General features: G+C 38.6%; 1 protein-coding gene across 1 annotated transcript in view; it reads right to left on the bottom strand.

Annotated features, from left to right (window-relative positions):
* LOC148337167 (glypican-6-like) overlaps window positions 1-27,356 on the bottom strand; it is a 78,616-nt gene extending 51,260 nt beyond the window's left edge. The window contains exons 1-2 of the mRNA XM_088295374.1: window positions 26,741-27,356; window positions 8,739-8,897 (exon numbers count right to left, since the gene is read on the bottom strand). Coding sequence (XP_088151500.1) covers window positions 8,739-8,897; window positions 26,741-26,924 — 343 coding nt within the window. The 5' untranslated portion in view covers window positions 26,925-27,356. The remainder of the gene's footprint in view (window positions 1-8,738; window positions 8,898-26,740) is intronic.
* Between the last annotated feature and the right edge of the window lie 229 nt (window positions 27,357-27,585).

Raw genomic sequence — 27,585 nt, 5'->3', positions numbered from 1 at the left:
GAATATTTTGTTGGAAGTTTGTTTTTACAGCTCTTGTTTTAAATAATTCGTCGTTCTCATTAGAATATTTTTCCACGTAAAAAAAATAATAAAAATTAATCATCATTATTTCGAGTTTTATCATCCGCAGCTACAATACGAAAAACGCTTGAGTCCTATATTAGGCTTCTGTCAAAAATACTGTTGGGCCTCAAAAGTATTACATTTTTAATTAAATAATTGCGGGTTCACAAACGTCAGCATTCACTTTCTACAGCTGTTTGACCACAACCATGATTTCACTGCGGCATACAATCAAAAATGCGGAGATTGTCGGAAATGTCCAATGATGTTTGAAACTAAAACAAACACCGTATTGTGTGTTATGCACATATACATACAGTATACTCAAGATATAAGGCAACATTAAAAAAAAAATCAATTATGATAATAACAGTGTTATGTCTGAGGGGTAGCAAGCCAATTGACCAATTTGTCTTGATGTGAAAAACAATTTTGCTTTTCTCATGGTGTCAGATTTAAGTTTGTCCTTGTTACCTTGAAATCACAAGGAAATGGACGTTGACCTATTAGTTATCTGGTAAATATCACCGCTATTCATCTTTCATTCCGTGCCAAAGAAATCAAGACTTTTTAAACTTTGTATTTTTAAATATCCAACACCCCATTTCTGTTCAGTGAAAGAATTAAAAAGAAGAACCCCATTTTGCCAAGCCCTTGGAATTTGTCCTCATCTTGGCTAGAGCAGGACAAGCATTCCTCTTATAACCTCCCCTTGAAGCTCACTGGTGGGACCGAGTTAGTGTGCTCTAGCTATGCAGTCATCCATCCTGAAGTAGAAAAGTGACATAAGGTTACGACCTGCGCAAGTTGATGGAAGCTGCCACCAACTCTCATCTAAAGCACTGCCGGACAAGCCCATATTCCGCCTTTCCTCAGAGATTTGATGTCTTCCTGACATACACTTAGTATAACACATGGACACCAAAACAGAGGTTATTTATTCATGAACATTTCCAGGAACCGTGTTTGCGCGTGGTTTTAGATTTCATTGGAAATGGACATGGGACTGTCACAGAGGTTTCGTCTTCATTACTGAGATGAAGGGTTGAAATCAATGGTTGCCCTGGTCTGAGTGTCCTGCCCCTCTTTGTCTCATTTAATGTCCTCTCTGGTGTAGTGACATTCTTGTGCCATTAGACGGCTGCTGTGTCCTACCTTGTCCTTCTTCAGTGGCTGTTTTTTTTTTTTTTAATGGCTGTCTTTTGAGTAGCTGTTGGGTCATGTTGCATACATATTTTTGGCAAAGTCTTCGATCATCTGTCGTGCCAACAGCGGGATCAACAGGCTATCTAGTACAAGATGGTCTCGGTAGTTTTAAAACAACCTTCTGTCTTCCCGTTTGCAAACAAAATCTGGACGCATTCTGGAAAATATCTCATCCAAGACGCGTGAAATAGCGGTGGCCAAAATTTCCACAGCAGTTGCAAAAATGTCACATTATTGAGGGGTTCAAGATATGTCAAATAAATTTCCCATTGGTCCATTAATCACGCCTGCATCACCGATAGAGCCACACTTAATCCAACTGTTACATTTGCACAGTCACTGAAATGAGTACAGAGGATGCTTCGAGGGTCTCGTAACATGAACTCATAATTTGACTGAGTCCATATTGAACATAGATGAATTTGCTTTAATGAGCCCACTCACATCACTCGGCAAAATTTTCTGTATGTCTTGAGTGATCTTGTGAGTAATGCAGCAATTTAACACTGAGATCGATACGCCGGAAGAACCTGAGTCATATTTGTCATTAAAATAGGAAAGCAACAAAACCGTGATCCACATCGGATTGGTGTCCTGTGCAGAGCGTAATACACCGACCCCAAATTTAGAGGGCCTTTCTAGGATTAAAAAACTCGAATATTCCCCAAATTTGCTGTGACCCTGAACAATGTAAATGGTCCCTTTCACTCCCCATCCCTAAATCAAAATTTGTGTCTTGGACTTGCATGTAAGTGCATCAATGGTCTTCATTTTTAACAGTCGTATGCATTTGACTGTTCATGACTAACTGCAGTTACAGGTCAGTACTCCGATTAATTCACAATGACAATAATGTGCTTTCATACATTACCTCGGAGCAATCAATTCATCATAGCATTAATTAGAAGAAAGGGGAGGGCGATGAGAAGTTTAACTTGTTTTACTTTAATGATGGCATTTCAAGGTCTTTAGATCTCACAGGGATTCCTTCAAAGAAAGCAGACCAGATTATAGCCTGGAACCTCAGGGATCACAATTTTCAACCCTAATCCCTGAAGGATACAGTCATTTCATGTGGGACTACATGGATTTTTTTTTTCCTGTCGTGGTTTATCCTCAAGTCAAAATGTCAGCTTGCTCCTTTTCTAGCATTCTAGGGAGATTGCTATGACAATGTTTCATGGTGACTGTAGGGAGTCGCCCTTTAATTGGAAAGGAAAACATTCATCTTTTCAATGCAGGTTTGTTCTTGATAAACATTACAATGTGACATTTACAAAAAAAAATAATTAATTAATCACTATTATATAAAAGAAATCCCTAACGACAGACATCAAGTACATTGAGAATAAATCTTCAGCTATGTATCAAGTGTAACATCTTTGATCAATTTATTCATTGCATAAATTATTTATACTATCAGCCAATTACGTGACGCACAAAGAATTATCTTAGTTGAAAATCACTACTTAAATAATCAAAAGATAATTACCACTTCGATATGCACAATTTTAAATCAATATAATTAAGAATAACACAAACATTCAGAATGATTGATCCAAATGTAAACAGAACATTTGTTTTATATATTAAGACAAAATGGGTAATTATAATTCCAGTCTTCACATCTTAACTGGGAAAGTAGCATAATGAGGACCTTTGAGACTGATGTAACCATTTGATGCCAGCGATGAGTTGTTGGCATTTGACTTGGTAAGTACTTCACTGAACATAAGTATGAATAATAAATGTAAAGAGCAAAGAGTTGGTGAGATGCTAATTCCGGGGAAATTAACAATCCATTTTATCAGTGCTTTTTAGACTTAAAAAACTGCAGAAGGCTTTTTGATTAATTTGTTTAAATCAGTGTTAGCGTAGGTAACACTTGGACGGAAAATCTACCCCAAAATGTTCTTGACAAGAATATGTTCCTACTAGTCAAAACTTGCTAAATAGGAGTTAAGCAGTAAAATTTACCCGTTTTGCCACTTCTGGATATTGCTGCTTAACTCATATGGAATATTAACCAGAATTCTAATTTTAGTCTAGAGAAGGCCCATAGAACACATTCTTGCAAAAAATATTGAGCGATTGACTTCCCCTTTAACTACCTTCTGACAACTCGCTTTGCATTTTCACACAACATTGGCTTTCAGGGTCAGAGACATCATCACTCTTTGTCTTTGAAGTATAGCGCTCCAAAATTGAGATTGCACGATGTTGAAAAAGTACTGTCGCAATCTATCCATTGTGTGCCATCATTCCATCTAAATAAAATATGTTTGCCTTGTAGGCTAACTGAAATTATCCATCTTATGAAGTCAGTGGGAACAAATTAGTTTTTAAAAGATGTGATCGTTTGGCAAATAGCGCATGCTGAGAGGATCATTTATGCCAATGAAATGTATTATTGGATATAATAGACTAGAGTACATACATTAGAATCATTTTATGTGGGAACGCTGTCTGCTCATAGAAAGAGTACAAAAGAAAATGGGAAGGGAGCATTAATGTTTCCTAATTAACATAAACAAACAAGTTAAGGCAATAATATTTCATGCCACATAAAGATTAGATTGATTGTCAACCGTGTTCGTGGCAGCCTTCCCAGCCCCCCGTGTCAGTCTACTTTGGACACAACGGGCTGAGAAGAATTTTAATATTAAATAGTATTTTTCTCAAGAAGGAAAACTACGCCTATTGGATGACTCTGTTATCCATCATAGAATGTGGTCAACCAGAAGTGTATTATCATATTTTCTATGAATATTTCTATTTTATATTTTCATATATCTCTCAAGTAACAGTACTGATGTCGTTTTCAAATTGAGGAGGATTACAAAAATGTTAAAAAAACAAAACAAACAAAAACAGAAAACGTTTGCAAGTAATCTGCTTTTGGAATATTTATTGATTTGCATAAATGAGGAATGATGTTTCTCAAGTCAGCTGAAGGTTGCGGCAGTCGTGTGAAATAAAAAGGACGGCACATACAGTAAATGTAGCAGATATTGATTTATCCCAGAAGTCGACCATGGTGGTCTGCCACAGCACAGCGAACTCGCTTCCCCACCCTTATCTCCACGCCTGTCAGGGGAATCAAAACGATTATGGTTGCTTATGTGCTGATTGTGTGTACAGAAAAAAGATCACCTTTCAAAACACAAATTACCGTACTGGGTTTGAGAATATTTGACAAATCTGCATGCATTTGATGTTGAGATGTGAATAAACTTTAAAGTCAGCAAATTTCCGAGGTTTAGTCGCTTTAGTTTGTGACTCTTTAGGTGAATTTCAAGTTTATCTTTAGTTTTTTGACGTTGTTTTTATTTTGGTTGTTTTCCATTTTATCCGGTTGAGGTTGTGAATCGTATATTGATAAATGCTGTTATCATTTAGGTTTGCTGTGGAACAAAAAGAAATTTGACCATCTAAAATCAAAATTATGTATTTAAGAAGGTATTTTTTTAATGGGGAAAAAATATTATTCATTCAAAAAAAAGTATATTTTTAACTTCAATAATTTCAAACCACCTTCGCTGAAAAGTTTATGATACATTGTGCTAACTAGTGTCTTGACAGATCTTTTCGAGTGTGTGGGTTTGAAGAGACCACAGAATGGAGAGCGCTGTGTGTTGTGGTTGAGACTGATTTTGCTGAAATCGGGTGAAGAAAGGATTGTTGACGTGAATGGGGGGCACAGCAGCTCTCAACACTGAGCAGAGCACCTCTACTGGGGCACGATCAAAGAACTCAGTCAACCAAAGCTACAGCTCAGCCCAGGCTTTAGTCAACCAGCCACAGATTAATCGAGCCAGAAGACAGCCGGAACAGCATTGGCCACTACGAAACCTGGTCAACAATGTACCGATACCCAGACAATCTAACATGGCTTGATGAAACAATCTACCGCATTTTCACGACCATAAGTACCTTATTTCACTGTATTAAAAGGCGCATGTATGCTAAAACATACGCTACCTTTTAAAAAGTCAACAGCAGCAAAACTGTGTCCGGGGTTCTTTTTTCCAAGTATTTAAAACGACAGATTCCCTCTCATCAGTGTCAGTCCGTTTTGTCGCCCTGTGGCTCTTCAGAAATGAAGCCGGCTTTTGCGAAAGCTTGAACAGTGCAAGTAGATACATTAGCAGCTAGCATGGCTAACGGTTAGCCCAAGCATCCACAATGCATTCACAAATTGTGGCGTCGTAGTAAAGTTGTGTTCGCCATCTGTCATCCATCACTCACAACTTCACGTCAGTTTGAAGACCATGTTTCGACGATGTCCAATGGTAGGAATTCCTTCGTCAAACTTTGAAACGATGACATGTTCCGAGTTCATTTGCTGCACTAAAGTACCCACTGGGGAGGTGCCTTTCGCGTCCACTTTCACGTCCGCATGCTGTCCCCAGTCACGTCCGCCTTGCCTCTATATCTGCAGTGTGCTGCCAGGAAATGCGCTCAGACTGTCAAGCAGAGCGCTCATGAAAGTCACAAAAAACAATTACAGTTTTGGAACTCGGGGCACACACACAAGACGTGCCGCTTTATTCCCCGTCCACGTTGTGCAAAAATATTTTTAAATTTTTTTTTTTTTATTTAAAAAACTCGTGTTTTGTAGAACTATTTTATGTTCTAAGATCAAACCTTAGACCTGGACTTTCTTGTGAGATATTTTACAAAAATAAAATTAATAAATAAATTTTTATATTGTGAATGCCAGTGTCAATGCGGGGAATGAATGTGCGACCGGCTCTCTCCGATCATTTGCGATAGGCTCTAATTAGCCACCAACCTAATGAGGACAAATGCTCTGAGAAAATGTATGGGCAGATGAAAGATAAAAGTTCCTGACACGCACAGAGGCCAAGCGTTTCCCTATGGAGACTAATTAATGCGGGCCGTGGCTCAGCAGGTAGCGCGGGTCATGCAGAAACCCAGGAATTGGCTGAGCGAATCCCGCTCAGTCATGTGTCGTGTACCTTGCCTCCGGTACACTCACATTGCTGTGCGGCTGGGTGTGAATGTTTGGTGGTGGTCGGAGGGGCCGTAGGCTCATTTTGGCACTCACGCTACTGTCAGCCTGCCCAAGGCAGCTGTGGTTACTGAAGGTAATTTATCATCACCAGAATCAGAATCAGAATCAGAAATCCCTTTATTGTCATTGTAAAGGTGTAAAGGTGTAAAAAACCAAAGAGTGAATGTCAGCGCATGAATAATGAATCCATTGTGAAGCATCTAGGAGTATCCAGAAAAGCGCTATAGAAAACTGATGCATTATTATTATTATTATTATTATTATTATTATGTATTTATTTATCTTTAACTGTAAAATTGTGATTGAGGCTGTAACATTTGTATGAATAATTTTAGAAGAAAAAAGACATATATTGGATTGAGGGGGAAATTCTTTTCCATGTCGATGGGTTCGGCAAACTCCCATGGAACCTTGAGAACCGTGCAGAAAGTGAAGAGCTGCTCCACTGTTCCACGTTGCTCCTCCTGAATTTGAGATTTAACTTTGCGACAGCCCTTACCATTTGCAGCTTACCAGCGGGGCTGAAGAGTGTAATTGGAAAACATACTCGGGTCCCCCTTCTTAAAAAGGAGGACCACCAACTCGGCCATGTAAGGTTGCAGATGTGTGTCAACCAGGACGCCGCCCCCTTTTTAGTAAAACAAAGGGCGGTTGAGCAGATGATTTTCTAGCTTGCACAGAAATCATCTCAAACTGGATCATTTATCAACAAGCCCTACATTTTGTGAACATTTCAAACAATCGCTCCGATTGCTGAAATGTGACATTTGCATTTTTTCTTTAACCTGATCACAATTACGCCAGCATTGTAAATACATAATTATATTATTTCCAAATATTATTTTGATCGGGCCTATATCATTTTCAATTTAGTTTTTCAATTCTCCAGTAAATTATGTGTGAAGTGTTATTTTCGCAGCCACATGGCATTTGCAAAAGTATGAAAGCGGCTCTGAAATCAAAGTGATTAAAAAAAAAAAAAAACAGAAAACAACAACAGCTTTGTGCAACTACAAACCTTTTAGTGTTGTATTTAGGTTCTCACTTAAGCCACTTTTTTTTTGGAATGCTTCATCCGCTGCTATTAATCTTTCACAGATGTGATTCTGCTGCTGCTTACATGTCCATTATCCATTTTGCGTCTTTTTGTCTCCCTTTGACGAAGGTTGCATGCACCAGACTCACTCATGCTGTATATGAAAGTATTCCCGTTTGAACGCCATAAGCTTGACAATCGCCAAAAGATTTTGTGAGAAGACAAGAATTTATCGGAGCGGAATATCATCCAAAACCACTCTAAGCGTTGTAGTTTTGTGACAAGATTGAAGTTTATTATTTAATAAGCGTATGTGACAGGAGCTAATGAAAATGACAGCCAGCCCTAAAGACTGCACCCACCGATGCAAGTTTATCGAAGTTTTGACACGGAACAAATGCTCTTAATAGCGAAATGTTGGACTTGCTTGCAACTCGGGTAGTAATTAGTCTCACTGTTTTGGGACCTTTGACCTTAGATGGTAAATAAAAATATACTTTTTAGATCAGAAGAGAAGACTTTAATTTGGGTCAAGTTTTCTCCCTATAAATTACTGATTATATCGAAAACATTGAGCGAGTAATTATAATATAGACGTGCATAAAAATGTCAATTTCTTTCTTGACAGTTGTGTATTATTCAACAGTGCACAAGCAGGTTATAAATATTTGGAGCCAAAAGGTTTGACTGCATAACAAGACTTGTTTATCGTTGTAGTCTATTACCATATTTTGTTATTCGAGGGAATCACATTGCAAAAAAACAAATAATGTTGAGGCTTTATTTTCACTGTTTCAATGCCTTGCGGTCTCATATCACACAAATTATATTCTGCAGAATTCCCTTTATCACAGTGGCTATAAGTACAAAATAAAAGATGATATTTAGCGGACCTTTTTTTTTCTGACCTGTGCAAATTACATTTGTATCAAAAATAGCCTTTTGGTACGAACTGTGCAATTATGCTTTGGGGCGCATTTTATTGAAAATTGATAGAAATAGAAACTTGCCTTTTTTTTTTTTTTTTTACTGCGTAGTAAAATGAAGCTGCTATTATCATAAAGCCCTAATGGCGAGCAGTTAAGAGAGAAAAAAAATGCATTCAAATAAATGGACCAACCCGGCATATGTCGCTTGATCTAAAAAGGAACATGTCTACCAATGTACCAGACAGGATAGAAAACATTGATGAAAGCGAGAGAGACCTCTTAAAACCAGGCAGTCTGCCCATATCTTATTAATACCAGTCGTGGTAATTATTAATCATTCCATCAGGAGTCTGCATAGACAAGTCTGACAGGACTCGCATGAATACATTTGCTAAGAGTGTCTGGAAAAGTAATTCCGATATTCTCGTATCTCATCTATGGCAAAAAAAAAACACGACTGGCTTACCATCAAACTTTTTATGACTGGAAACAAACGTCACCCTCATGTTGCGGCTGCTCTCCTCCACCAGTTTTTCAAACTCCGTCTTACTCTGCTGGTTGAGCTCGTCTTCCATGTCAGATGTGCAGCAGGTGTATCCCTGAGGACAGACACGCAGGTGCTCACCTGCGAGATAAACACAGAAAAACAATGTTTTCACAATCATCAACGACCACGGCAGTCACGTTTTTCAAAGGCCCGCGCTGTTGTGTGTTTGATCACAATGCTGTTGTGATCTATTTATTTATTTATTTTTCTATTTATTTTCATTTTCTTCAGATGAGGACTGGAAGAAATTGCCAAGGATGACTCGGTAGAGAATGACAGCCCGACCGATGAAGTGCAAATGAAAAGCAGTGCATTTATAAACTGTAGTGCTGTGGGTTTTTTTGTGTTTGTGTGTGTGAAACAAATTGTTTTCAGAGTATGTAACATATTGCCGTACAACAACTTTTTGTGATTATCAGTGGTGTGCATAAATCAAGTGGTGCTGAAGCACTTGCCCCGCTTGTCCTCTATCAAAAAGGTGCCCTTTGGAGAGTTAGCCTTTTTTTTTTTTTTTTAAACAGTTTACTGAGGTCAATGTTGACACGCAATTTTAGAAAAGCTGCATGATTAAACGCGTGAAAGTAATGCCCCGATATGCCCCCCCTCCTCTGCACACACACCGTAACCTCTGTCTCTCTCTCTCTCTCTCTCTCTCTCTCTCTTCCTCTGTCACGTGAACGAAGCACAGCAGGGTAGCGACTGGAAATGGTGATGGGCATGACAGTTCTTTTAAGTGAACTGAATCTTTAGAATCAGTTCATCAAAAAGAATCATTCGGAAGATTTGTTCACCGAATTGTTCCCCTTTCCCCCGACGCACACACACGCACGCACACGCACGCACACTCTCCTGGGTGACCAGGTGAATTAAAAAAAAGAAAAAAAGAAAAAAATGATCATCCTGATGTTGCAGTAATTGTAATTTGAAATGAAGCACGGAAGATGCAGCAAGCATCGTGCCGCAACTCTGGAATGTACTTAATCATTAACGCATTTACTGCCATTGACGGCTAAAGACGTCAGAGATACATTTTTTTTTTTTTTTTTTTACTCGGCAGGTAGTGAACGAGTTAATCAGTCCTGAGAGACAATGATGAGCGCCGCATCACCACAACAGTTAAACACAAATCCATTTTTACTCCACAGTAATTCAAAGGCCTTACGTCCACGGTGACCCAACTCACGAAAGCAGCAGATTTTGTCAAACGACAGTAATTGATTGGAAATGATTTTATTATAACTAAATAACTGTTGAATGGTATTATATTTTCATCCCCAACGCATGTCTTGAGTGGTGTGCATTTTAAATCTGCGCGGAGGTGGGTTGCACCAAAGATGGAATTTGAAACCGAAGCTGTCAATACAAGCAGGATCGCAGTTGTGCAAGTGAGTTGAAGACTCCCGTTTGAGGTACTAGATGAAGGGCTCTCTATTTTTTCCATGCGATCATAATGACCAACTCTTGCTGTGCGTGGACAGTTTCTTCATTTTGATATGCCGAACCTTCCTCAAAGGAAGCGCCCTCAAAGTCCTTTGTTTCTATTTTTATGGAAAAGAAATACTCAACGTTCCATTTTGTGGATTGGAGAATTTGAATACATTTGCCTTCATGCTACTTGGTGCTGACTTCACTGCTTCGTCATTTTGTTTTGATGCGCTACTTTCACGTCGTGACAAGATCTAGCGAGATGCGTGAAGTCATGTGAATTTATGGGAAAAAACATTATAAAAAGTATCGATAAATGGTTTTATGAATTGATATTGGGCTATGAAAAGGAAAATTAATTCACATCAAAAAGAAAGAAAAGTGCTACAAGAACTATAGCCATCTATTAATTGTCACGCAATCCAATAATTTGAATAACTTCATGTAATGAGGGCTTATTACAGCCTCATCTGTATTTATTGTACATTTAATGTTTCATGATTATCTGCTGATTAAGATGTCTCAGCCCAGTATAAAAATGCACATGTACAGTATACTTCTGTAAGACAATTCTGACTAATTTGAAGCACAAGTGAGCTGAGCGCACGTCGGTTGCACCTGCAGACAGAAAATTGATTTCCAGAGGAAGCATTTGATGAGATATTGTCACGCTTCACCACAATTGCCTTAACTATTCCCAAGCTATCAGACGTGCCTCGATTGCCACCCAGTCCACAGTGCCCTTTTTCTACTACACGCCGCAGCACATGAAATGGGTGGTTTGCTCAGAGACACACAATGGGGACTGTGTTCTTCTATTATAATAACCGACCGACAAGGTTTAAGCATTTGTCTCTTGAAAAATTCTGAAAAAAATTGGTATTGTGTTTCCTGGACTCAAGATAAATCCCTAATTCCAGTGCTCTGGTTTAAAATGTACCTTCATTTCATTTTACAGTACCTCCGGAAATAAATTTGACATATTACAGCAGGTTTTAGTGATGATTGACACTTTCAGAGTGATATTAATTTGACAATATATTTATTATTATGATTGTAATTCGCAATTGTTTAAAAGTACGTTTATCACACAAGCGTTAGCAGTTTGTAATATTTTGGTTCGTGAGCATCAAGTGAGTTAACTAGAAATTCTGATGCACCTTTCTTTTTGGATCATTATTCATTATGTTGTCGTGGTGCATATAATTTCTTATCATCCGTGTAAGGACATGTAAGTTCATGGACGATATTCCATTTGAAGAATTCACCCGTCATTAAAAACAATATCCTGGTTGATTGGCCAAGAACAGTTCAGAAACATTACTGACGTCCACACGTGAAGTGGCAAAGTAGGACGTTGTCCACAATTCATCAGCAGCATGCGTCCAAAGTAGTTTGCCAAATCTTTACTGTCCCCGCATTTATCACTCCGCACTTCGGCTCACTCGTCTGCCCATTTGATGTATGCTGATTTGATGCATTTAATGTGTTCTGTCAGTTCTGTATTTTGTTGTTTTAGTTTACAAAAGAAGAAGCGATGGATTAGTGGGAGGGTGTACGGTTAAATTTAAATGAGTGAGCATGAAAGACAAACTGTAAATAAGCCTTTACTTGAGTGACAACAGTAACAGAAGTGCCGATAGATTAAAAGAAATACATGTTTCATCAAGACTGCCACTTCGGTTTTACTGCCAGGCGACAAAGATTTATTTTAAGCCGTAGGTTTTGCCGTGCCACCTACACTTAAGATGTGTTACACTGTTTCATTTATCATGAAGCATTGGTTATTAAGAAATCATATTTTGGTTAACCTTGTTTGATAGGTAAGGCCATTCTCATTTCTTGTCGAGGTATTATTTTATCAAGATTATTTTATTTGTTACACACGTTTAAATATATTTAAATTATTGATAAAGAAAAATGTTGGAGAAATTAAATTATTTCACCAACTAAAACAAGACAAAAAATGCAAAGTAGGACTAAGACTAAAACAAAAAAAAAATAAGAAAACAAAAACAATAAATAAATAATAGTGTTTATCCACATAATCCTCAGAACAAATTTTATCATATTGTTTTAGATTAGCCAAATATTGTAAATTCGTCAAATCAGAATTATGGAAATTCAAATGACTATGGTGGACGGTATCATTACTCAGGAATCAAGAAACAACTTTCAATTTTGATCTTTTTTAGTCCGCAATCGGTCTTGAACCTGAAAATGTGACTCCTGTACAGACTGAGCCACCACTGCCCTTAATGTAATCATAAACAGTTTGAAAAGTATGCAGCTGTGGTTTAGATAAAAATAATAACTTTTATTCCCATGTGTGATAATAGAGAATGTGATTAACTCCCACAAGGATTCATTAGTCTACCTGGCCAAAGGGCAACAAGCATATGTTCCACACCATCTGGTACATCCCTTGACCATGCTTGTCTGCATTTACTAAAGGGAACACTTTCTGCATGCCAATAATTCGAACAGATCCTGAGGTCAAGAAATAATCCACGATAATCCACTATCAAGTATTATTCTACGAAAATTGTGACTAATCATTTTCATGGAAGTAAGGCGTTGAGGGAAAAAAATGCAAGTGAAATTCCGACAATATGTGAACAACCAACAGTATAACAAAATAAACACATCCTGTGTAGCTCTCGATATTATACACAAATATTGTCAAAACAAGCAGTGAATGAGAGATCAATGACAGCATTCTTAATTATTAAAAAAAAAATCAATTGTTGTTGGATAATATTTATACAAATCCACCTTGACACAATACGAACCCAATTCGCAGTGCCCCTGTGTCCCCCCCCCTCAAATCCGCCAGTGCTTATATCAAACGTTACTCAGAAGTTATACGGGCAGCAGCACTGTCAACTCTGTCACTGTTTTGTTCGTTTTGGGAGTGGGCTTTACTTTCAAGTCCAACCACTTTTAGTTTTCCTTTTGTCTTCCCTGTCATGTTTGTTGTTGTTTGTGTCATACGCTGCCACGGCCACCAAACAATATTCCCTTCCTTGTTTCCATCGATAAGGTCGTCACAATTCACTCTTCAAAAAACAATAGCCAACATGGCTCATTGATATTCATGTTGCGCTTTGTGTGTGTAGACAGAGCAACATCTATGTGTGCAGTTTTCCGATTGAAGCAGTGAATTGTCAAAGGGAAAAGGAGAAATTTTGTCATTTTCAGCTTCTGTCTATATGTACCCGTTGAATCCAATTCATTTTTCTATTAATGAGGCTCCTGGCCTCTTCACAGACTGATCAACTCTTCACAAATGATGAAGTAAAAAAAAAAAAAAAACCTCTAATGTGCAAGTATGTGGGCAGCACAAGAGAGCAAAAGTAAAGAAAGCAATATTGTTAGAGCATTTAACAACTTTTCCAACCGCTTAGGTGACAGTGCACATGGGTGCGCTGGCCAAGATTCGAAAACATGCTGTGCGCATGAAAGGCGAAGCAGCGTGTACCAATAGTACATATTTTCTTAGCAGTAAAATTTTGGGGAAATTTTTCTCACACAAAAATCCTAACATTCTGATGTGTATTTGGTGTTCAACACACGTACAACCAGATCACATTCAAGCAGGCGGTCAAATATTAAAAGAGGAAATTGCGCAAATGGTTTGGATCTACTCATCATCACCTTTGGGTTCTAATGCAAAAAAAAAAGTACTTACAGTTGAACTCCTTATGCCCAACAAAAATTAAAAAAACAAAAACAACTGACATTAGTGCCTTGGCGTGGCCCCTGTGGAAAAGTGATCGGGATGTGATTCATTTTCTCACTTGGCAGAAGCATTGACATTCAGAATTACATTACTGTCATGTTTGGACTATATAGTTCCGCTTAAAATGGATTCTGAGGCTGCATTAAGTGGTTGACATTGTTGTCTGTGAAATGTGGGACACAATTGGCTTGTCTCGCGACTGAGGTATGACTGCACTGGCTTTTGGCTCTTGGCCCATAATGGAGCCTTACCTGGAGTGACCTTGGCTGGAAGACAGAATTCAGTCGTGACATTTTAAAAAACCTGAATGAACATGTGAATAATTTGCATCTGAGCTATAAAAAAAGACAAAAGTGTCATGTTGTGAAACGTCCTATATAAATAACGTTGTGTAGTATTGTATTGTTCTTTGGACCACCAACCGCTAGCTCAGTTTTGCTGATGTTAAGTTTAAAAAGCCTCAACACGTCAATCCGATGTCGGACGTCGGAAAGTCGGCGCACGCTGACTCTTTAGTGTAGCACGCCACGTCGTAAAGTCGAAGCAGTCGTTGGGACGTCTTTCGGGCGTGTTCGGTTAAATGAGCACTGTGATTGGCTGTTAGGTAGCGAATCAACGCGCTGGACACAAACCGTAAGTGACGAAAGCGGAAGAGACAACGTAATCACTCTCATTCACAAAAAAAAACAGGTGGTTATTCGACATCACAATCAAAAGCGACGCACTACGCTGATGGCAAAAAAAAAAAAAAAAGCTACACCGATGGCATCGGACGGCTACTACTTCTCACGCATGCGCAGAGTTGTTGGCGTCTCTGTCAGATTTTGCCGTGTGTGCTCCAATCATTTTCCGGTCCGACGTGCCGACTTCGAGGCCGACGTCTGATTGTTGTGTAGAGGCCATAAGGAAGTTTTACCACCTCCAGCCTGTGATAGCACGCAAACAGGATTCAACTTAGGTGAGTGACTTTTGTCTTAGGTGAGTGATTCGTGAGTTTTCACACAAATGCTACTTTAATCTGATGCGCAATTTTTATTATACACACGTGTTTTCTGTACATGCTTATTGTCATGTACATGAAGATAAAAGCAAAGATCATAAAATACCGCTTACCCTAATAAGGTGGTAATGACTGGGCCTCCCCAAAAGCTCATTGCTCTTACTTTGAGTCCAATCTGATTGTTGACAGTTATCCTCTGTTAGATATATTAAATAATAAAGATTGAGTTTTAACAAGCAAGTGTGCACATGTGCTTTATGGGCCATTATCACTTGTCAACAGAAATGCAAGAACTGGAAGGAACCCCAATTACTGCACTAAATCACATCTGTCTGCATGTTGAAGTGGGGAAAATGCATCAGGCGTGATTGATCTCAGTGCTGCTTTGCCATCTGGATCTCCTCTCCATCACCCACATCACCCGCTTTCAACTGAATCCACTGAGACTTGAGACCCTAATTGAATGTGTCCAAATAAGATGACACAGATAACTCCCACGATTGCTCCAGCCATATGTTAGCAATCTCGCAGGGTGCTAAAAGAATTTTTTTTTAACTTTCAAATAACATCCAGGCTTGAGTCCCTGGCGACAGTTATCTGAAGCTCACTGTTTTAAAGTAAGCTCACGTGTGTTGTCCTCATTGCTTTAGTCAAATAAATGGGAAGAGTGGTAACACAGACTGATTTATTTACAATTACCTGTGTTTCGTCTTTGGTGACATTCCGCAAATAGCGGAAGTAGGCCCGATGCTTTACAGTGAAGTTGTGATATTAGTTCGGGTTAACAGCAGAGGCTATTATCTCCCTTGATGAATTGCCTTCATGTTTCGACCAGGTTTTTTTTTTTCTATCAAACTCATAATCCAGTACGTATTTCCTCAAAGATGAGAAATGCTAGAGGCATTTAATTTTTGTTTGGTGACTGAATTGCATCAGTCAGACTCTGAAGTGAAAAGCGTGGCCTAAATGACAAATTATTACTACTCATTTGAAATAATGAAAACGCAATCTCTGTACGCCACAATTTCACTTATGACTCTAAGCAATGTTCATGGAGACCCGCTTTTATAACATTCATCCAGGAGATTGCTTGTATTATATTACAAGCCGCTATCAAGTAATGGAATGAAATGAAAATAAACGTATCCCTTAATGATATGCAAACATCATTGTCCAACACAATAATACAAACTGCTGAAAACACAGAAATGATACAAAATACAGGATTTCAATCAGAAGAGGAAAACAAGATCTAAGATGAGATACTGTCGTATGACACTATATGACTATTGTGTTGTTGCACGTTTGGAAATTTGAAATAGACTAGTTGAATTTTTTTTTTTTCCGCAAATTTCAATCTGTAATTGACTCAGGGAAAGGACATTAACCAATATGCAGCCAATGTTTGAGTATTGAGGCGTGTTCCTCTAAATTAGTCCTATCAGACGTTGGAACATTGGCACAAATTGCGTTGAATGGGATATAAACACATGCTGTTGAAATTATAGCAACGTCCCTTTTCTGCGCAAGAGGCTGCCTTTTCCACCTGTACCCGAACTCATGGGCCACCTGAGCAGATGTGTGCAGAATAGTTAGTGTGCTATCAATTTCCTCAAAAGCAGATGGAATTTTTAAGCAGTGCCATAGTACCTCATTTTTGCCACATAAAATATGATTGGAAACACATTTAGCTATAACTACAAATCACTTACATTTTAAAATGTATTTGAATTAGTAACATACGTATGAGGATTGTAATTCGTTCAAGGGAAAGTAATCATTTCCTGCGATTGGCTGGTCGTTCACCATTAGCATCTTTATTGTATTTTTTAAAATCATCCCACCGGCCGTGGCACAGCTCTGAAGAGCGAGCAGAGTTGTTGGATTTGCGGGGAGTGGAGCACAAACGAACAAGTGCTTTTTAGGGTGGAAGGCAAGTCTTCCTTGTGTTCACTCCACAGATCTGTGATCTCCCTCGGCCAACTTTACATCATCTCCCCGTGGAGGTCTGCTCACAGTTCCTTAGAAATGTACTTCGGATGCTTCGACCACCTGCGTGGCTATCCAGCAAAGCAGCTTTTCCTTTTGCCACGTCCAGAACGATGCGCCGATAAAAGGAATGAGTGGAGTCACTCCTTTTGGTGGTGAATCAAGTTGTGTTCACGCCCACAACGGCGCAAAATGCCTGTATTAGACTCTCACACTATCAATGCTAATACATTCATAAGAATAATTATTTTCACTAAAACACACTGAGTCTATTTCAACTTCACTGCAATTTGTTTAAATGTTTCCGTAATTCACCTTAATTGCTTTTACAAAATCTTGGCTATTCAAGACAACACATCGGGAGGTTAAAGTCTCACAACTGAGGGCTAAACATAACAGCTGGTGGTCTGAAGAGCCTGCGGTGGAGCCTCAGGGCGGGAAATGACCAGCCCACTCATTTACCAGCTCAGACGTGAGGCAGGAAACAGCAGGATTCTGGGACAGGCAAACCCTGGCTTCAATTCAAATTGTAGCAGGAGCCAAAGCACAAGGATGTGCCAAGATCCATCACAAAGTAAAATGTTTCATTAGCTGTTAAAACATTTCTTACACTTTTCACAAGGACCTGACTAAATGAATGTTTTTGACAGGTTCTTTCAGAACTCACATTTTTCCACTCGAAATCCAAATTCAAGAAGCAAGAAATAGTTTGCTGATGACAATGCAATTGACTTTGTCAGAAATGTAGTCAGTCAATATATTATTTTGTTTGAAGTTTTCAATAGGCTGCATACAAGATAAGATTCAAGATACATGTCATGGACAAATTGGTGTATCTTATCTGGTGTGTGTTACTGAAAGTGTAATTAATGCCGAAGCTCCGGAAGGAAGCACCTTGCATTATGTATTTTCCTCCCACTTTAAAACGGTTCCCAGGTGTCTGAGTAACACGACTGTAACATGTTGTCAGAAAACAACATCAAGGCATACTGCTCACTTAACATTTTACACCCCCGTGTAGCTATTATTAGCTGCTGCTCATACCAACCCGTACGGTAACCTGCTGGACCAGTGGTGACTACTGATTTGTTTATCATGGCTACAGAGCGCAGGAGAGCCTGGAGTTTAAAAAAAAAAAAAAAAGCAAGCGTGCAAGTCCTCACAAAGACACGGCGGATAGAAAGCGGAAGAGCTCTGCTATCACAATGAGGCAACAGAGGGTCAGAGAATACCCGTTGACCTCTAATGTATTTAGCAGCATCATATCGTCTTGGGAATTTTCAGAAAAGCCTTTTATTAAATGTTTTAATTAAAGCAAGAGCAATTGGCCCTGAGGTTAAGATAAACTCTTGACCTTTTTTGCGTCAACATAAAAATAACTCCAATTAGACTTGGGATGATCTCAATTAGTCACCTCACCTTAGGGTACCGATGGGATCACACCAGACTAGGTCATGAACTCAAGTAATTGCTATGCATTTTTAAATTTAAATTATTGCTGGAGAAACGAGTAGTTTATAAGGAAGATTAGTGTGTGGTGTTTTAGTCCTGGATTTTTCGGGGGTTAGTAAATACTGAGACATGAGATCCCCTTGCAGAAAGTTAAATGTGAGTAAATCGCAAACTGTCATGCAAGTGCTTCATAAATGTGTTTGTTTATTCCCTACTTGGCCATCGTTTACATTATATGTAAATATCAGTCTGTAGAAATGCAAACTACAAATATGCATGGTCTTAAACACCTTACAACAAATACAATTAACACCTCATTGCCTCTCATCTAAAAAAAACATGTGCTGCCATTAGGCAGCTGTAATTGCATTCATCCAGTCAACAGACTGAAGCGTGTCTAGATTTAGCCTTTAAAAAAAAAAACGTTGCAAATATAAACGCCGCAGTTCAAGCAAGTAGATGCCTCATTGTTCCTCCTAGTTTAAAAAAAGAAAACACAGGAGATGCTATTGGGTAGCTGTAAATACCTTTACCACAGCAAAGCAGTACAAATTAACCTTGAATACCTTTCACAAAATGCGCATTTGTATGGTATGGTCTTAATATAAATGCCAAGCTTCCAATAAACAATCCCCACCATGTTCCCCAATTATTTAAAATAACTGAAAAAGGGGGTGCAATTGGGTAATTGTAATTGCATATAATTGACAGTGTGGAGCTTGACACTTAAAAAAAAAAAACACTTGAGCTAATAATAATGCTTTGCTTCCAATAAGGTGAGCCAATAGAATGGATGTATTGGGGAATTTATGCTTTGCCATGTGATAAGCACTGCGTCATCGACAGATGCTGGTCAGGCCTGCCACACACTCAGCGACGCATCCGAATGTAACGAAAATGTAGAATCGCCTATTGCAGTTGTCGACTCGGCCCCTTACACCTGGTGAATGACCTTTGCACACATATCTTTTTGCTACATTGAAAAAACTATGACTCCTTGTGTTCTTGTTGGGATTTTTTTTAATTCAACCTAAAACAACATATCGTGATTGTTAAGAAAGAAGTACCTTATCCTTCTTTGCAGGGGACTATATTGCTGCCTTTCAGCGACAGAGACTCTCCACACTTCACTTTCTAACCGCAGGTAAATGTGAAATTATGCATGTAGTGATATAGTATTAGAAAATGTGAGTGAAAAAGTTGTAGAAACGGATGGACACACACATCACTGCAAAATTCAGCAGAGCATTGTTCCATTCCATGGTGACTGTTTACAACCGCTGGTTTGGAATTTGCTGTTTCTGACAGCACCTGATGTTTCCTTGACACTTTTGAAACACCTTGTTTATTTGTACTAAATGCTTGTTTACTTCCAAATCACTGAGGAGTGTCTAATTTGCCATGTTAAGTCAGCCATGGGCAATAGAAAACAAAAATAAAAAGTCCCCCGTGTGAAAGACATTTGCAGCTTTGACACCTCTGTTGAATCCTCGAGGTCTCCCAACAGCACACTGCGTCATATCTCAATCAATCGGATGTCAAGCTTGAGAGCCCATTCCGAGTTCCTTCAGAGGTAGAGAGTCTCTATGGGTGCTGAGAAAGTCCCTAAACAAGCAGCCACGGTGTACTCAAACTCCATCAACACTAAATTAGAAGAGAAAGACAAAGCAGTGAGTAGCTCACCTACTCTCATAAAATAATCAGGAATATTCCCTAAAAAGTTACACCATGCGCCATACTCAACTCCCACTCCTCTCCGTCAATCAGCCGCAGAGAAATCCCGAGTGGAAACACAAATATCGCTTGGATGTCTCCCTGCAGCAGTATTTCTGTCAAAAATGCTTTTGTTTCAGCTCCCAAGTTGATTGTGTGTAACATTTTAAAGAGTTGAGTGTAAAAGCAGTCTCCTAGGCATGGCTCCATGTTGTGTGGCTCCTTCAGCGCTTTCCGAATGCTGATTTATATACCGTATGCTCACTTTAATCACATCATGTAATCCCTAAACATTAGATGTTTCCTGCAACATATTGTGTATTTGCTAGTGACTCAGAAATCTTTAGTGGGTAGAAAAGTCTGAAAACATCATCCATTACTGTTTTACTAGCAGCTGATTGAAAGCAAGGCAAAGTGCTGCGGTGGAGCAGTCCATATGCTATCTAGAGGCTTTTCACACTAAGATAAAAAAAAAAAAAGGTCCTGCCGCGAAGGATAGCTTTCAGAAATCCTGCAGTACATGCATATATTGCGGACTCATTCATTCTTTCTCCTTCCCAAAAACAATTGTTAGATTATAATTCAACATTCCAAACTAAGGCAGAAATAAAAACAATCCTCAATGCTCCTCCAGCCGCCTGTGTGCCAAGCACGTTCTTGGTAGTGCGAGTCAATCGTGTTTCGAGCTATGATCAAGAATTGCTAACAATTGTCCAATCAGTGAGCAACCTCCAAACAGGATTCAGGTAGCTGAGCTGCATTTTGATAATTGTGTTTCATTTCCTTGTCAAGTCATTTCTCAGAATCTGCACTTTAAACAACTTCATATCATTTATGTACCTCCTGACTAATGTCGTCCTTAATGGGGATGGTTTCATGTTGAAGAGAAAAAAAAATACATCAATGAAAATTAATATTGGTTTATTCATTTATTATTGCATGATTTCACTAGAACCTTATTTCAACGGAATTTAGTCTCACCGCAATTTAAAAATGTTGCCAACATCGTAGACAGTAGTTTCAATGTAACACCATTTTCAATGATTGTTTTCTAATTTGAATTAAACAAATAAAAATGACAATGAGATATTTTTATTTAATGACAGGAAGAATTGTGGTATGGTGAATGAGGTGCAATTGTAAAAGCTCTTTGAGTGCTAACTGAGGTCACTTGATAAGGTCTAAAAGTAGCTTGCAAGTGAAGCCCATTTACATTCCAACTCATTTAAATGTACCACACAGACAAGCTTTCTAACCTTGGAAAAAAGTAAACAAAAATAGTCCAATGCTGCAATGGTAAGCAAACGAAAAGGAAATAAAAAAGCCTCACATATATACACACTCACACACACACAAATGCGGGCTAATGTCCCACACATCTCATTAACGGTTCTCTCTGAAGATATATACTGGAAAGAGACCTATTTCTATTGGTGTACTCAAGAGCATTTTAGGCTTTGAAAAATAAAAACAGTCTGCAAAATTTGTATATGAAATTTGCCAAGTAACTGTTGAAGGTCAGTCACTTAAGATGTCAAGGTAAGACAAAATGCCCTTCAATTTTGAGTTGCAAACATGTATGCATTGCATTATTGAAGTTTTTTGAAAACGTGCAAAAATTATGGAAAATACAAGTTTAGAGATATAACGTTTAACTATTTTTTCATAAACTTGATCTTCCGATTTTTTTTTGTTTGTTTCGACAGCAATATGGATTTGTCATATTTACAACGAAAAGCCATGGTGTTATTTTTACTAAGAAGTAGACGACGAGTGGCAGTAAGAAAAAGCAAATGGGTTCACCCGATTAATAAGTCACGGCAGGATTTCTGAGAGTTCAGGCTCCTCTGGCGCTTTGGTGTGCTTCAGGCTTCTTGACAAAATGTCTTGCTCCTTTCACTCTGAAATCACTCCACCACCACCAGCATAAATGAGGACTTTTGGTGTGTTTCATTTTTTTTATTTTTATTTTTTTTAGTTAATTTTAATTTAGTTTTATTTATTTTTTTATTTTAGAGCAGTTTTGTCAGATTTTATTAGTTGTTTCTTTTTTTCAAAAAGGCTTGGTTTTAGTTTGGTTTTTATTAGTTTTAGTATTCATTTTAGTTTTTTATATGGCGTGTTTGTCGGGTGCAAGATACAAAAAGTCACAAGTCAAGTATTGAGTAATAAAGTAAAGTACTCCTCTCAAACGACTGTTTGACCTCGCTTCTTTTGTGCAGACTCACAGCAATACCAAAATAAACACGTAACTCAGAAAAACCCGTGTGATATTAATTGACAAAGCAAAAAAAAATATCAAGGTAAGACATAGTTTCAGATAGCTTCCATTTTTTTAAAAGCATTTTCATTTTTAATTCATTTTGTGAGCAAAAAATGCTTTTCTGTTTTGTTTTAGTTTTTTAGTAGGTTTTCATTTACTATAATAATCTTGAGTCCCACAAGCCACCAGGCGCGACACGGCCTTCCATCGGTGTGCCGTGACAACACTCACACGTGAAAGGAGTTGATCGACGCCACACTGCGCTTTGCTGTGTCCTTGAGATCGCCTCACACTGCCACGATTCACGCCACGACTCATTATATCATCTTACAAAAAAAACTTACTGACGTGTGCACCTATGCTGTAAAACAATAAATGGATTAGATTTCCTTTGAACAAACCAAATCCAACTACAATCTTTGAGGTAACCCCAGAGGTAATTGTTACGCCACGAAAAGAAAAGTGAAACAGTATTGCATCATACAATGTTTTTTTTAATTTTTTTAAATCTTTTGAAAGAGTTACTTTCACCTGTGAGATTGCAAAACACTCTTTAAAGTCGATGTTTATATGAAGTGCCTCGGAGCGTTCCGTGGCTGTTCTGAACAAAGAGCAAATAATAAAGTAACAACGTGAGTCGCGCACAAGGACAAACATCTGACAAACGCTACGGCATTGTCAACGTGCCCAACTTGATTACTAATGAAGTGTATTTATAAGTTTCAGACGCTGCGCGTGAAGAGCACCACTTGGACTTCCCTGCTTGAATAATAATTCTGACAAGCAATTAAGTCCAAATGAACAGCGCTAGAGCTTTCACACCCCTTTATTGCTTTACTGTGCAGTAATCCATTTGGAAAAACTCACAATAGTACTTAGAGAGAGGAAGTATAGGGCGCTTGTAATGAATCACATGACTAATCATTCTCTTATTTTGTTCTCTCAACTGTGTGAGTGAAAGCATTTCGCAAGTACAGTGCGGCCAATATTAGCCGTGTACCAGGGCAAGCAAAGGAGACACATTATTTCTATTTTATGTCTGCCACATTTACAGTTAGATATTGACAGGCTGGAGCTGGTCGAGTCAAAGGGTTACATTTTAAAAATACAACACTGACAATTGCTGCCACAACAGATAGAGTAAATTATCAACTCATTAGATTCTACAGTTAATGAGTTAGTGTACTGTCAATCTGTAAAAAAAAAAAAAGAAAAAAGTAAAAAAAAAAAAAATTAAAATAAGTGATTGCCCATCCTATAAAAATATGTCAGTAAAATATCATAAGTCGAATCAATTTGAGGTATCTGCTCTGACCATTTATGAGGTTCTTTATGTTCTGGATGGCGTTTAGGACCCTGGAGCCCATGAGACTCATTTAGCTCTACAGTTATATTTCCATAATAGTTGGACTTGAGAATTTAAATGGGAGCTTTGTGAATGTGCTCAAGACAAAAAGAAAAATGACAAGGAGAATTAAATTAGAACTTCAACCACCATGAACACGAAGCTTATATTTCCAATGCCCAAATGCTCGACTTAAGTGTCGCTATCGTATTTCAAACACAACCGAATTAGATTTATTTTTATTTTATTTAAGATCAAGTGTAGAAGTGCGATGTTTGCATGAACCAGCAGCTATATAAACACGTGGCTTTTATTTGTCACCACAGATATAATGATCACTTGCACGGGGCTGTCAAAATAATTATTTGATACAAATTTGATCTTAACAAACTGAAGTAGCCCCCCCCCCCCCGCCCCCGCAAATGTATTAAAGGGCTGTGTTTCCATAGCAGTCGCATGACAAAGCAGCTGATGGAGGGGATGAACACTAATGCTTCTCATGCTGTTTACCACACGTTTCTATGAGCAGAGCTAATTCTCCAGAGGCTCTTATATAACCTCTGTTGGATTTATGCAAAGGTTATTGGGAGACAGCAAAATCCAATAACAAACTGTGTATATCGTGTAAACTGCTAGCTATTACGTTTGATTCCCACCTAAAAATATTGTAAATTACAGATTGGTTAAAATACCAGTGACGGAGAGAAACACATTTTATTTGACTGGAATATATACAAATTTTCGGATAAACAGGATGACACTCAGATGAACAATCCAAATTTTGATCAGCATCAAGTTGGACACCTAAATAGTTATGTAAGGACCTCTTGCATATGTGTCCGTTTTATTCTTAAAATGGATGCATTATATGCAAGGAAATTATTGAGGTTAACAAATGTGAATAATAAATACTGAAAGCGTACAGTTATCCTTGATCGATGTCAATATTGCTTGATTACTTCTTTGGCCCATGACACACCATTCATGCAAAATGCAAACGAGTATATATTTTTTTTCCCCAACAGTGAATTCATATTTTATCATGATCTTTCAATGATTAGAGAAACATCAGATACGCCTAAAACATTTGGCAGCGCTCATTTCACGACGACATTATTTAGCTTCAATTTTACAGAGCTGTAAAAAAATCCCGAAAGATTGAATTTACTTTAAGAAAGTGACACAACATGAATAAAACATGAGGAAAATCTGAAAATATAATGGGCCTCATGATCAGTGTTTTATTCCCCCGAGATGGATATGGAGAATGATTTCAGTGGCCTAATGAAAAGAGGCTTCTTGTACTGTATATCAAGGCAACACTGATTACCGCGTGAAACAAGCCCACAAGTGAGAATCATTTGCAGGCAGCGGAGTTTAAACAGCAACATTAACTTCAGCTCATCGGGCAGACACTCCTTTCTCCCCGCTCCCAACATTTTCAACTTGCAATATGCATTTTTAAACGCTCTCCTGATACTTAAGTGTTACCCGTTCATAGCAAATTCCAAACGACTTGAACACATCTAAAGAACAGCAAGGACCTGCTCTTGTTTTATGATAGATATCCAATATAAAGTATAAGAAATGGATGTGGCCATATTTTAACAGTTGTCATAACACGTATAAGTTTAAGGAAATTATTAAATACAAACTGAATTATTGGCCTCAGTGAGTTTACATGCGCATTTCGGTTCATTTAAAAGAAACCGAACCCCCGTCTATGATCATTACTGGACAACATTATCAGTTATGTGTGATTACTTTTTTTTTTTTTTTGTAAGGAGCAATAGAGTGATTAACTTCTGACCTCTCTCGGCATGTCGCTCCTTTCCTCACGTGGAGCACACTATGTTTACGGACTAATCTTCTTCCCTTTGACCATAAATGTGATTACTGCCACACAAGAGATAATAAAAACTCCTATCTGTGCTGTACCAAAGAGCATGAATTAAAAACTAAGCTGTAGCCTTGAGGAATATATAAGAACCCACATCAGAAAGAATATTTGGTGCTGAGTGCATACAGCCCCCTACTGGTAAACAAAATTCTGTGCTGAGTCAAATCAAATGTACCAGAGCCGGCTGGCTGCATGTTTTTCTGTTGAATATGAGCAACAGGTACTCTTGCCAGTTCCAAACCGTGTCTGTTTTTCATATAAGCAACCACTTTAGTTAAATACTCAAGTGGTGCCAGATAAATATCATAAGTGTGCAGCTCACTTCTTTTTGCAACAGATTGTGTTTAAAATATTTGACTCAAGGGTCAAGTCATTTTTATGACCATCTGGAGCTCATAAAACACTTAATATAATATTCGTATTCGTTGATGTGCATTAAGCTACTTAGAATAATTAAAAAATGGCCAAACATCAACAGTTCTGAGACGGTTTTGATTATGACAATGTCAACATTTGAAGTTTCGTCATGCATTTTCCTTGTGTGCAATCATCACTTTTTTCAAAAGAACACCAACATTATATTCTAATAATATTTTTAATAATATTTCATAATTTTCTGCATTATGAGCAACTTCAGCGTATTCCATGTCAAATATAATTGATGAATAAACTTGCAACCATGACAGAAGAATATTGAAAACTGAGAATCAACATTCGTTATTACTAAATGAAGGCTTAAGAAGCATCACATGCATCCAATTTCCATCAATCTTAATGGCGTCATACAAATACCACCATATGTGTATGAACGCTCTTCATGACACTCTTATAAGATATAAGCACTTAATTGACCCTGATCATGTTGACACTTTATGTGATTTGTTTTTAGTCCACCGGTGTTATTGATGATGCTCCAACATCACAAAAAGGCCCTGCTATAAAAAAAAGGAGATTGCTGGCGATGACATAGGGCAGATTGCGTGTGTCCCATTTGCTGCCATTATGTGATGAGACTGTGATGGGATGGATGACACATGCCGATTGGGAGGAAGATGCATGATGATGATGATGATGATGGCCTGTTACCCTTACCTGATATTTCCTGGTGAGGTACATTGACAAGACTGAATCCCTTGGCATGATACGCTTGTCTAACTTCGCTGCAGCTTCGAGCTTTGCTCTCAGCACAGAAAGACGTGCACAGCAGCACCCACAGGGTGCACACAATCACTTGCAGTCTCCACATCGCAAACCACCGCGTGGAATCCTCGATCATGTCTCTTAGAAAGGATAAATCCACCGGGAAGGAAAAGGAAATCTTGAAAGGATGCTCGGAAGAGGTCTCCAATAATTAATCTTGATGTTCATAAAAAAAGAAGCAAAGCGTACGTCCTCTTCATTGTCAGCTTGGTGGGTTGTCTTCCCCTCGTGTAAGAGGCTCCCGTTAGTTCCGATTGCACTAAGCGCGGAGAAGCAGCGATGCCCAACGATGTCAACTTGTCCCGCCGCCGACGTGTCAATGCGAGTCGAGTGATGAGGAAATGAGACGCACGCAAAAGGGAAGGGCATAACATGGAGTGGAGTGACCGCGACTTCAGCAGCAGAAGCAGACAACGTCCAACGGCGCGCGCTGCTGTCCTCTGCACTTGTGCATCCTCAATGCGCACAGCAGCACACGTACGCACTTGGGTGGTCGCACATGCGTCTGTTGGGGGGTGTGGGCGCCCTCAAACGTATCAGGGCACTGGATCATCACAAAAGCTCTCCCAGCCCCAACTGCTCCCCCTCCCTCCCCGCTCCATTCACTGCCCACAACTTTAAGAACACGTTCACAATTTAATTAGATCCCATTTCTAAAAACCCTTAGGACCCCAGGGAATCAGGATCACCGTATACACAAAAAACAGAAGAAAAAAATGAAATCAAGATATGCTGAA

Source organism: Idiotropiscis lumnitzeri, chromosome 5, assembly GCF_059441095.1.
Source record: "Idiotropiscis lumnitzeri isolate Australia: NSW breed Sydney's pygmy pipehorse chromosome 5, RoL_Ilum_1.0, whole genome shotgun sequence".
NCBI lineage: Eukaryota > Metazoa > Chordata > Actinopteri > Syngnathiformes > Syngnathidae > Idiotropiscis > Idiotropiscis lumnitzeri.
This window is presented reverse-complemented; position numbering and strand designations above follow the sequence as displayed.